Raw genomic sequence first — 12,360 nt, 5'->3', positions numbered from 1 at the left:
TCTTTGCTTGACATCATGGGCAAATCAAAGGAAATCAGCCAAGACCTCAGGAAAAAAAAGTGTAGAGCTCCACAAATCTGGGCGCAATTTCCAAATGCCTGAAGGTATAACGTTCATCTGTACAAACAATAGTACGCAAGTATAAGCATCATGGAACCACGCAGCCGCCATACCGCTCATTCTGTCTTCTAGAGATGAACATACTTTGCTTCGAAAAGTGCAAATCAGTCCCAGATCAACACCAAAGGACCTTGTTAACATGCTGGAGGAAACAGGTACAAAAGTGTCTATATCCACAGTGAAACGAGTCCTATATCGACATAACATGAAAGGCTGCTCAGCAAGAAAGAAGCCACTGCTCCAAAACCGCCATAAAAAAGCCAGACTACGGTTTGCAACTGCACATGGGGACAAAGATCGTAATTTTTGGAGTAATGTCCTCGGCTCTGATAAAACAAAAATAGAACTATTTGGCCATAATCACCATCGTTATGTTTGGAGGAAAAAGGGGATGCTTGCAAGCCGAAGAACACCATCCCAACCGTGAAGCACGGGGGTGGCAGCATCATGTTGTGGGGGGGGGGGGCTTTTCTGCAGGAGGGACTGGTGCACTTCACCAAATAGATGGCATCATGAGGAGGGACAATTGTGGATATATTGAAGCAACATCTCAAGACCTCAGCCAGGAAGTTAAAGCTTGGTTGCAAATGGGTCTTCCAAATGGACAATGACCGCATGCATACTTCCAAAGTTGTGGCAAAATGGCTTAAGGACAACAAAGTCAAGGTATTGGAGTGGCCATCACAAAGCCCTGACCTCAATCCCATAGAAAATGTGTGGGCCGAACTGAAAAAGCGTGTGCGAGCAAGGAGGTCTACAAACCTGACTCAGTTACTCCAGCTCTGCCAGGTGGAATGGGCCAAAATGCACCCAACTTATTGTGGGAAGCTTGTGGAAGGCTACCCAAAACATTTGACTCAAGTTAAACAATTTAAAGGCAATGCTACCAAATACTAATTCAGTGTATGTAAACTTCTGACGCACTGGGAATGTGATGAAAGAAATAAAAGCTGAAATAAATCATTCTCTCTGCTATTATTCTGACATTTCACATTCTTAAAATAAAGTGGTGATCCTAACTGACCTAACTGACAGGGAATTTTTACTAGGATTAAATGTCAGGAATTGTGAAACTGAGTCTAAATGTTTTTGGCGAAGGTGTATGTGAACTTCCGACTTCAACTGTACAATTATCTGTAAGGTCCCTCAGTCAAGCAGTGAATTTCAAACACAGATTCAACCACAAAGACCAGAGAGGTTTTCCAATGCCTTGCAAAGAAGGGCACCTATTGGTACATGGGTAAAAAATAAATAAAAAAAGCAGACATTGAATATCCCTTTGAGCATGGTGAAGTTATTAATTACACTTTGGATGGGGTGTCAATGCACCCAGTCACTACAAAGATACAAACAACCTTCCTAACTCTGTTGCTGGAGAGGAAGGAAACTGTTCAGGGAATTCACCATGAGGCCAATGGTGACTTTAAACAGTTAATTGGCTGAGGATGTATCAACATTGTAGTTACTCCACAATACTAACCTAATTGACAGAGTGAAAAGAAGTACACCTGTACACAGTAAAAAATATATCAGAAAATGCATCCTGTTTCCAACAAGGCACTAAAGTAATACGGCAAAAAATGTGGCAAGGCAATTCTCTTTTTGTTCTGAACACAAAGTGTTATGTTTGGGACAAACCCAATACAACACATTACTGAGTAAAACTCGCAATATTTTCAAACATAGTGGTGGCTGCATCATGTTATGGGTATGCTTGTAATTGTTAAGGACTGGGGAGTTTTTCACAGTAAAAAAAGAAGTGGAATGGAACTAAACACAGGCAAAATCCTAGAGTTGTGGTTGTGTGCTTTCCACGAGACTTTGGGAGATTAATTAAGCAGGACAATAACCTAAAAGACAAAGCCAAATATGCACTGGATTTGCTTACCAAGAGGCCGTGAATGTTCTTGAGTGGCCGAGTTATGTGGAAAAAGTCAAGGGGTGTGAATACTTTCTCAAGGCACTGTATGTTTCCTCCTTTACCAGGATTTGCTTTGTCTGTTTTGCATTCTAGTTCACCGCGAAGCGGTGGTTTGGTGGCTTCACCTGAGCATTACCGTATATTGTCCCAAATTCCTGCTCACTGCATTCGTTCATACACTGGACTCAAGTATGTGGTTTTATCATGTCCTTAATACACACAAATCACTGCAGCAGTCAAGTCTACATTCCAGGGGCCGATGTTGGGGGCGAGTTAGTAAATAAGTGAACTCCAAACACATTTTTCTGATGCTTTCTTTTATTTGTAATGGAAAATAGGCCCTCATTTAGTGTGATTAGAAGAATGTGTTACAAAACTAAATGGATTATGTTTCTTGTAAGCATTAGTCCCTGAACCCCTTGAGGAATTCAATAATAGTTTGCATGCTCCTTTGTGTTTATTTGGACAGCGAGCAGTGGACGTGCACATGGGGGGGTGGGGGGTGTACTTTACTGATACACAAATTATCAGGGTCATGTTCAAGTCATGTGTTTGTAGCCAATCTGGATACACACAGAGATGGAGGAAGACAAATGGCCTGTACCTTGACATTATCCTCAGCCATGGTTTGTGTCAGTCCTCACCGACTTTGTTTTTGTTACCAAATACTGCACGTTATCCAGGAACAGTCCACAAAGCTAATAAAATGGACCAGATTCATGTCTCTCTCTTAATTTTACATTCCAAAGTGTAGAATTTACCCGGATTTTGATAGAGGATAGGACTAAACTCCTCAGGTCTAGACAGCTGTTTTTGGAGTAACAGGAGGAGATGGGGCTTGTTACTGTGCAGCTCAGTCCAACCATCAGGAGGAATGTGTCTGTGTGTTGTGATGTGTACAATAGTGTGTCCATTCCCCTCTATGCTGGATCTGAACATGGCCCCTGTCCCTGACAGATGCAGATGATGGGCAGACAGAGAGGCCTGGGCACCTCACAATACAATACCCTTGTGCAGGACTGCATGTAACTCTTAAGAGATGCTCTCTGTCATGTCCTTGGGCTACAGGTGATGTGACCGATGTCCTGTAAGAACTGATCAGTACTGCATCATATGAAGGATAAGCATTCCAACAGCACCTGAAGCGATCAGATCATGCGACTCGTGTAAGAGAAGCACCTTGCATCGCCCATCCATCACTACTGTTATACAATGCGGGCTGAGAGTATGTTCTGAGTGCAAAATCAGTGTTTCCCCTATATTAGCAGGGGCGGGCCGCAGCTGCAAATTTGTTGCCGCCACGTTTTAAAAAAAGAATCTCTGCCGAGACAGACTTAAGATCAGAGTGACTGTTACATTCATGTTTTAAGTATCTCTATATTTCTGTTAATATGGCGCTATCACTCTTATTAGTACGCCTGTGTGGTAGTCTCACTGCTGATGAACCTGGCCTGAGTGCAGTGGCAACTATGTATTGTGGAAATACGGTTTTAGTAAACGTTGTTAAACTTGAACCTAGTCGTTGTGTCATTTTAAGTTGTGACAAGTTACAATGTTTATTTGTACCAAGTAGCATTGGAGGCATTTAGAGTCTTTTGAGATTTTTCAATTAAGTGAATGCAGATGTAAACCCTGTATTTACATACACTATCCTGATTGGGTTGATAGGATGGTCTAGAGCCTACCCCCTTACCTAGATGAACAGTCATGGTATATTATAACTGTAAACAGCTCTTACACAAAAGTGTCCGTGTTATTTCCACCTCATATAATCATGTTTTGAACTGCACTGCCCCTTTAAATAAATAGGCTGTAACTCTTAAGAGATGCCAAATATATTTTGGAGTTAAATAAACAGTGCTTTATTAGCCATACAGTGATAGATTATTATTATTATTTATTTTTTACAAAGACCGCATTAGTGCTTTAAAGCTGCTATGCTGCATCAGTTGAGCTAATTGTTATTTCAGATGGTGTCAACATTTAACATTTTTTATTTTCATAATTTTTTTTGTAGAATGTCCTTTCAAAAAGTCACCAAAAGTCACATTCAGATAAAATGTTATTGGTCACATACACATGGATAGCAGATGTTAATGCGAGTGTAGCAAAATGCTTGTGATGACGGCATAGTTTTCTAAGGACCTGAAGCGAGGCGACCATCTGTCGGCGCCATCATCTCTAGTGCCATCATTCGTTCTTCCTTTGCCATGATAGGGGAAGCACTGCGCATGTTTGAGTATCGTGACGATGCAACCGCTGCACAGCCCAAGGTCGGATCATATGTCAGAACATATTCTCTCATTATTTATAATCTCTCATACTTCCATGGTTGTTTTCTATGAATCAGCAACAGATTTGCTCTACATGTTGGCTGGGCTGTGTCGTCTTCCACCTCTGGTTGGAGTGTCTATTTAAAGCCATGTGTTTCATGTAACATGCTAAATCTATGTGATTCATCATGACAGTCAGTCAAATCTGTAAGAACAAATGATTAAACACAGATTTGAGTTCTAACATGAAATACAGTACAACTTGCAGTAGACTACACCTCCCCCCCTTTCCTCCTGTGTGTGATTTGTCTCTCCCCCAGCCTGTCAGGTACTCTTATTCAGTCCACCTTATGACCAAACAAGACCTGGGGAAAAGGCCCAGACCTAGTGGGTGGTGTGGTGCATATACGTGTATCATGTCTACGCACCACTGTGTCCAGAGGTCATCCTAGAGGAATGTCTGTCCAACATGTCACACTGCTCAGGAAGTGTGGCCCCCAAGGGGATAGAATGGACAGGCCCTGGACAGGCTGCTGGGCTGTTTGTTGTTGCTGCCTTTGTCTTGGCCCGGTCGGTCTCTTGTTATTTATGGTCAGAAATGTGTCGCTGTTTCCCGTAGATATGTAAACACCTCAAGGACACTACACGAGCCAGGCTGCTTACCTCAGGATGCCATTATGAAACCTAATTGGCTGCCAAACGAAAAAATGCCAGATTCGTCACCTCAGACCTATGCACTTCCACACAGGAAGTCATGTTGAGATGACACAGAATGAGCCAAGTGACCAGCCTGTGTCGCTTGGGAGATCCTGGTATTCCGTGAACAACGGAACAGACAATGTCTATGTTCCGAGGCGCTGATAAACAGGAATATCTGAGCTGGAGGCAGACACAGAATCAGGGACCTCAGTTTGTAGCGGACTGCTGATATGTTTGCCAGTAATCCGTTGTCTTCATCTCTGTAGTGTGTGATTGATGAGTCTAACACTATGTTGATAGGAAACAATAACAGGAACTGTAAACTTGAGAATTTGTCTGGACTGTCATATTGGTATTTCACAGATTATATCGTCTCATAGCGTGTCATTTCCTCTGGCTATTTTTCAGATTGTATTTTCCTTCTCATTAATGATATACACTGACTGTACAAAACATTAGGGACACCCTTTTGCCCCTCAGAACAGCCTCTATTCTTTAGGGCATGGACTCCACAAGGTGTTGAAAGTGCTCCAAAGGGATTCTGGCCCATGTTGACTCCAATGCTTCCCGCAGTTGTCAGTTGGTTGGATGTCCTTTGGGTGGTTGACCGTTCTTGATACACACGGGAAACTGTTGCGCTTGAGAAACCCAGCAGCATTGCAGTTCTTAACACACTCAAACCGGTGCACCTGGCACCTACTACAAAACCCTGTTAAATATTATTTTTTCACCCTCTGAATGGCACACATACTCAATCTGTTTCAAGGCTGAACAATCCTTCTTTAACCTGTCTCCTCCTCTTCATCTACACAGATTGAAGTGGATTTAACAAGTGACATCAATAAGGGATCATAGCTTTCACCTGTTCAGTCTGTCATGGAAAGTGCAGGTGTTCCTAATGTTTTGTCCACTCAGTGTATAATATTCACTGCACCGTTTTGTAGCTGAAATTGCATTGTTTACCCACTTGTTATCACTGTTGGCAAGAAGAACATTTTCTCAGCCATTTGTTTGTTATAAGTCAGAATATAATGGGCAATAATATACTGAGTAAAAAGATGTTTTCAAAATATTGTGATACATGTACAGTACTTTGGTTTTCATACAGTATGTCTCTGCAAAACAGATCTTTCCTCCAATAATTTCAACAAACAGCTAGTCACATAGAACATGTGGTGTTATCAATCATTCTATCACCACATGTTCTACCAAATAAATATAATTTACTCTATTGTAGTATTGTTTGCTCAGCTTAGAAATAAAATCCACCCCCAACAGTATGTTTTTTCTTTAATCAATTGTCCAACTGAATACCTCATTTAATTACACATTCTTTCTACTTTCTTTTACCAGGAATCCAGAATGTTCTGAGTCTTTTCTGTGCGGTTCTGACCGAACACAAGGTTTTGTTCCATTCTACGAGCTACCAGAGACTAGGGGAGGCGTCGCGTGCCCTGGAGGCGCTCATGTTCCCCCTCAAATACAGGTACGTGATTGGCCCGTCGGTCTCCACGGTCCCCAATCAGTCCCCATTACACCTTGGCTATTGACATGACTTGCCTTGCACCAAGTGTGACTTGAATGATAATGTTTTTTTTTATTTTTATCGTTTCTTATTATCGTGATTTGTTTGTTCCTCTGTAAAATTGTTACACCTAGGCTGGCTTTGATTATGAGTCCATTGAAAGTTCAAACGTATTAGGATGTTCATGTTGATTGCGTTGCCAACTGACTTTCTGACGTTTTGTGACTAAACAAAACAACATTCCAAAATGGTCTTGGTTATCTGTTCTCATATGTCTTTAAGGTGAATAGACTTTACAACCGCCAGGTCACAGTTGTAAATTAGAACTTGTTCTCAACTAGCCTACCTGGTTAAATAAAGGTGAAATAAAAATAAATGGATAAAAAAACTTCCTGTAAATCACTCTGGATAAGAGTGTCTGCTAAATTACTCAAATGTAAATGTACTTGAAAGGTTATTCTCTGGTTCACTGAACACCAAAATGGTCACTTTGAGCACCACAGTTTGATGTGGAATTTGACCTGGCAAGTGTTGTGTTTACTCACTGTCGTCTCCCGTTTGAAACTCAGTTACCCATACATCCCCATCCTGCCGTCACGGCTGCTAGAGGTGCTGAGCTCACCCACCCCCTTCATCATCGGGGTCCACTCCATGTTCCAGAGCGAGATCCAAGAACTGGTGAGTGATCTTTAGCACCTTCTCCAGACATGAACTGCCTCTGACCCTGATTCAACATGTACAGTACACCAGGTATAACAACATACCTTTATTTAAACCGATTCATTGAACACTTGCCCAATGTAACCAGTTGTCAGTGAATAATGATGATATATGATATATTTGAGTCACTGTACATTTTAAGGAAGTGTTATGTTGAGCTGACATTCCTTGGGCCGATTGATGCGGCCTCCTGGGTCCCTTAGATTCAGGGAGTTGTGACCCCTCCACTGTGTTGGCCAAGAGCCTGTTTTGGCAGGTTTCGGCCTTAGTTTCTCTTATATGCTCTGCCATAGTAATGTAGAACGTGCTCTACAGCTAAAATAGGAATCTAACTAACTCGAAAGCGTTGTTTAGTGATGTGTGTTGTCTGTCTTACAGTTGGACGTTATCATAGCTGATCTGGATGGAGGAACCATAAAGATTCCAGAGTGCATCCACCTGTCTCAGCTCCCTGAACCACTGTTACACACCACACAGACTGCCCTGTCTCTGGTACATACATGTTACACACTACACAGACTGCCCTGTCTCTGGTACATACCTGTTACACACTACACAGACTGCCCTGTCTCTGGTACATACATGTTACACACTACACAGACTGCCCTGTCTCTGGTACATACCTGTTACACACTACACAGACTGCCCCGTCTCTGGTACATACCTGTTACACACTACACAGACTGCCCCGTCTCTGGTACATACCTGTTACACACTACACAGACTGCCCTGTCTCTGGTACATACATGTTACACACTACATAGACTGCCCTGTCTCTGGTACACACCTGTTACACACTACACAGACTGCCCTGTCTCTGTTACACACTACATAGACTGCCCTGTCTCTGGTACATACTACACAGACTGCCCTGTCTCTGATACATACCTGTTACACACTACACAGACTGCCTTGCCTCTGGTACGTATGTACCTGTTACACACTACACAGACTGCCCTGTCTCTGTTACACACTACATAGACTGCCCTGTCTCTGGTACATACTACATAGACTGCCCTGTCTCTGGTACATACCTGTTACACACTACACAGACTGCCTTGCCTCTGGTACCACGACTCCATTGTGTTGCGCCCTGCCTATAGACAGAGACTAAAACCGTATGTACCTGTTACACACTACACAGACTGCCCTGTCTCTGGTACGTACGTACCCAGCATACAGTGGGGCAAAAAAGTATTTAGTCAGCCACCAATTGTGCAAGTTCTCCCACTTAAAAAGATGAGAGGCCTGTAATGTTCATCATAGGTACACTTCAACTATGACAGACAAAATGAGGGAAAAAAATCCAGAAAATCACATTGTAGGATTTTTAATGAATTTATTTGCAAATGATGGTGGAAAATAAGTATTTGATCAGCTACAAAACAAGCAAGATTTCTGGCTCTCACAGACCTGTAACTTCTTCAAGAGGCTCCTCTGTCCTCCACTCGTTACCTGTATTGATGGCACCTGTTTGAACTTGTTATCAGTATAAAAGACACCTGTCCACAACCTCAAACAGTCACACTCCAAACTCCACTATGGCCAAGACCAAAGAGCTGTCAAAGGGCACCAGAAACAAAATTCAAGACCTGCACCAGGCTGGGAAGACTGAATCTGCAATAGGTAAGCAGCTTGGTTTGAAGAAATCAACTGTGGGAGCAATTATTAGGAAATGGAAGACATACAAGACCACTGATAATCTCCCTCGATCTGGGGCTCCACTCAAGATCTCACCCCGTGGGGTCAAAATTATCACAAGAACGGTGAGCAAAAATCCCAAAACCACACGGGGGGACCTAGTGAATGACCTGCAGAGAGCTGGGACCAAAGTAACAAAGCATCATCATCATTAACACACTACGCCGCCAGGGACTCAAATCCTGCAGTGCCAGACGTGTCCCCTTGCTTAACCTCTAGTGACACCCCATCCCATGAACGGGACCGTTGTCATCATCTGACACTAATTAGCATAACGCAACGGACATAAATATTACTAGAAAATATTCCTATTCATGAAAATCACAAGTGAAATATATTGAGACACAGCCTTTGTTAATCACCCTGTCATCGCAGATTTTCAAAATATGCTTTACAGCCAAAACTAGACAAGCATTTGTGTAGGTTTATCGATAGCCTAGCATAGCATTTTGTCCAGCTAGCAGCAGGTAACTTGGTCACGGAAATCAGAAAAGCAATCAAATTAAATCGTTTACCTTTTTGATGAGCTTCGGATGTTTTCACTCACGAGACTCCCAGTTAGATAGCCAATGTTCCTTTTTTCCCAAAATATTATTTTTGTAGGCGCAATAGCTCCGTTTGCTCTTCACGTTTGGAGAAATCACCCGGAAATTGCAGTCACGAAAACGGCGAAAAAAATTGCAAATTAGCTCCATAATATCGACAGAAACATGGCAAACGTTGTTTATAATCAATCCTCAAGGTGTTTTTCAAATATCTATTAGATAATATATCTATTAGATAATATATCCATCGGGACAATTCGTTTTTTAGTTGGACCGATTGGAGTAATGGCTACCTCTGTATTATACACGAGAATCTCTCTGGGAGCATCAGGTGACCACTTGCGCAATGTAGCCGCCTACGGGTATTCTTCAACATAAATGTGTAAAACTACGTCACAATGCTGTAGACACCTTTGGGAACACGGAGAAAGAGTAATCTGGTTGATAGCCCATTCACTGCTCAATAGGGACACATTGAAACGCAGCGCTTTCAAAACATGAGGCACTTCCGGATTGGATTTTTCTCAGGCTTTCACCTGCAACATCAGTTCTGTTATACTCACAGACAATATTTTTACAGTTTTGGAAACTTTAGTGTTTTCTATCCTAAGCTGTCAATTATATGCATATTCTAGCATCTTGTCCTGACAAAATATCCTGTTTACTACGGGAACGTTTTTTTCCCAAAAATGAGTCACAAAAGGTTAAGCCAGTACATGTCCAGGCCCGTCTGAAGTTTGCAAGAGAGCATTTGGATGATCCAGAAGAAGATTGGGAGAATGTCATATGGTCAGATGAAACTAAAATATAACTTTTTGGTAAAAACTCAACTCGTCGTGTTTGGAGGACAAAGAATGCGGAGTTGCATCCAAAGAACACCATACCTACTGTGAAGCATGGGGGTGGAAACATCATGCTTTGGGGCTGTTTTTCTGCAAAGGGACCAGGACGACTGATCCGTGTAAAGGAAAGAATGAATAGGGCCATGTATCGTGAGATTTTGAGTGAAAACCTCCTTCCATCAGCAAGGGCATTGAAGATGAAAAGTGGCTGGGTCTTTCAGCATTACAATGATCCCAAACACACCGCCCGGGCAACGAAGGAGTGACTTCATGAGACTCATTTCAAGGTCCTGGAGTGGCCTAGCCAGTCTCCAGATCTCAACCCCATAGAAAATCTTTGGAGGGAGTTGAAAGTCCATGTTGCCCAGCAACAGCCCCAAAACATCACTGCTCTAGAGGAGATCTGCATGGAGGAATGGGCCAAAATACCAGCAACGGTGTGTGAAAACCTTGTGACTTACAGAAAACGTTTGACCTCTGTCATTGCCAACAAAGGGTATATAACAAATTATTGAGAAACTTTTGTTATTGACCAAATACTTATTTTCCACCATAATTTGCAAATAAATTCATAAAAAATCCTACAATGTGATTTTCTGGATTTTTTTTTCTCATTTTGTCTGTCATAGTTGAAGTGTACCTATGATGAAAATTACAGGCCTCATCTTTTTTTAGTGGGAGAACTTGCACAATTGGTGGCTGAATAAATACTTTTTTGCCCCACTGTACACCAATACTCATCCTTGGAAATCACATATCCCATTTCACATTAGATCATAATGAGAATGTGGTTTGTTGCAAACAGTTTTATAATGTTCTGTCCTTATGTAACTAGTATATTAATTGTAATGATTTTGTTCATGTAATCTGAACCATAAAAGTTTACTTAGTCTTGACTTTGTTTATTCCTAAGAGGCATTTCATTATTTTCAGGTTTTGCATCCTGATCTGGAGATAGCTGACACTGCCTTCCCACCCCCTCGCACAGCCCCCTCCAACCTCAAACTGTTGGTAAGGCACCATCATTCCAGTAAACAGTGTCTTCACCCTTTACTCCTGGCCATGTCTCATTGTAATAGATGGAGCCTTTTCCCAGAACATCATGTGTTCGTGATATGAGGAGGACACCACTGCTCTGAGATATCTCCTGTAGCACGCTCGTCTCTTGTCCGACCTATGAATAGCACAAAAATGTGTTCTTCAGTGGGGGTTTCCATTTCTTCAGATGGTAGAATAATCACGTTAAGATGTGAACTGAATTAACAAGGGGGTATTCATGGCATGTTTGTGAGGTGACTCTCCCCTCTCTCCCTTGTGTTTTCAGGATAAGGAGGTGCGAGCCGTGTTCCTCAGGCTGTTTGCACAACTCTTCCAGGGCTACAGGTCCTGCCTGCAGCTCATCCGCATCCATTCCGAACCTGTTATCCACTTTCACAAGGTGAGATCAACTCAATCTGGGTGGGTCAAAAATCCTATTGCCAACTGAAGCCATGTGCTCCATCACCCCCTCAATGTGTCTTCTGATGACGCAAGTTTGTCACCCATGCTGTTGTCATTGCAGAAAAGATCACATTTCACTGATCACTGCAATATAGGTGGTTACCTTATTCGATTTGTTTGTCCCCATTAACATTTGATAGGCTGACATGTATCCCTTGTTCCGCTCAGCCTGTAAAATAATGTTTGGAGAGAATCTAAGAACAAGAGGATTCTCTCCTATCCTGTCTTATCCTGTTTGATAAAGCTGTTTGGAGGTGTTTTAGTGACTGACCGTATGACTCTTCACCATGCTATCTGCTTGTTTGTGTTAAGTGCTGTCAGCCTTGGCCAATGGCCTCGTGATTAGCCATATGAAATATATCAAATAAAAATAGAAAAGTAGCTGGGTTTGTATTTGTTTGTGTCTGCGGTGTCTCCGTGGTAACCTCTCAGCACATCCCTCACAAAGTACCCCACATGGCTCGGATTATGGGCCAGGAATTCATCACGAATCTACAGAAACTCAACACTTTTT

The 12,360-nt window shown here is 42.2% G+C and overlaps 1 protein-coding gene across 3 annotated transcripts in view; it reads left to right on the top strand.

Moving 5' to 3' along the window:
• The window catches only part of LOC110526365 (myotubularin-related protein 13), a 158,413-nt gene that overhangs the window by 84,224 nt on the left and 61,829 nt on the right, over positions 1 to 12,360 (top strand). For all 3 annotated transcript variants that reach the window (XM_036980722.2, XM_036980721.2, XM_036980720.2), the window contains exons 7-11: positions 6,367 to 6,499; positions 7,108 to 7,216; positions 7,637 to 7,750; positions 11,280 to 11,357; positions 11,671 to 11,784. In XM_036980722.2, coding sequence (XP_036836617.2) covers positions 6,367 to 6,499; positions 7,108 to 7,216; positions 7,637 to 7,750; positions 11,280 to 11,357; positions 11,671 to 11,784 — 548 coding nt within the window. The remainder of the gene's footprint in view (positions 1 to 6,366; positions 6,500 to 7,107; positions 7,217 to 7,636; positions 7,751 to 11,279; positions 11,358 to 11,670; positions 11,785 to 12,360) is intronic.

The sequence above is a fragment of the Oncorhynchus mykiss genome, chromosome 6 (genome assembly GCF_057628025.1).
Source record: "Oncorhynchus mykiss isolate SJ-2025 chromosome 6, ASM5762802v1, whole genome shotgun sequence".
In the NCBI taxonomy this organism is placed as follows: domain Eukaryota; kingdom Metazoa; phylum Chordata; class Actinopteri; order Salmoniformes; family Salmonidae; genus Oncorhynchus; species Oncorhynchus mykiss.
The sequence above is the reverse complement of the archived record's forward strand: the minus strand, read 5'-3'. Positions and strand labels throughout refer to the sequence as shown.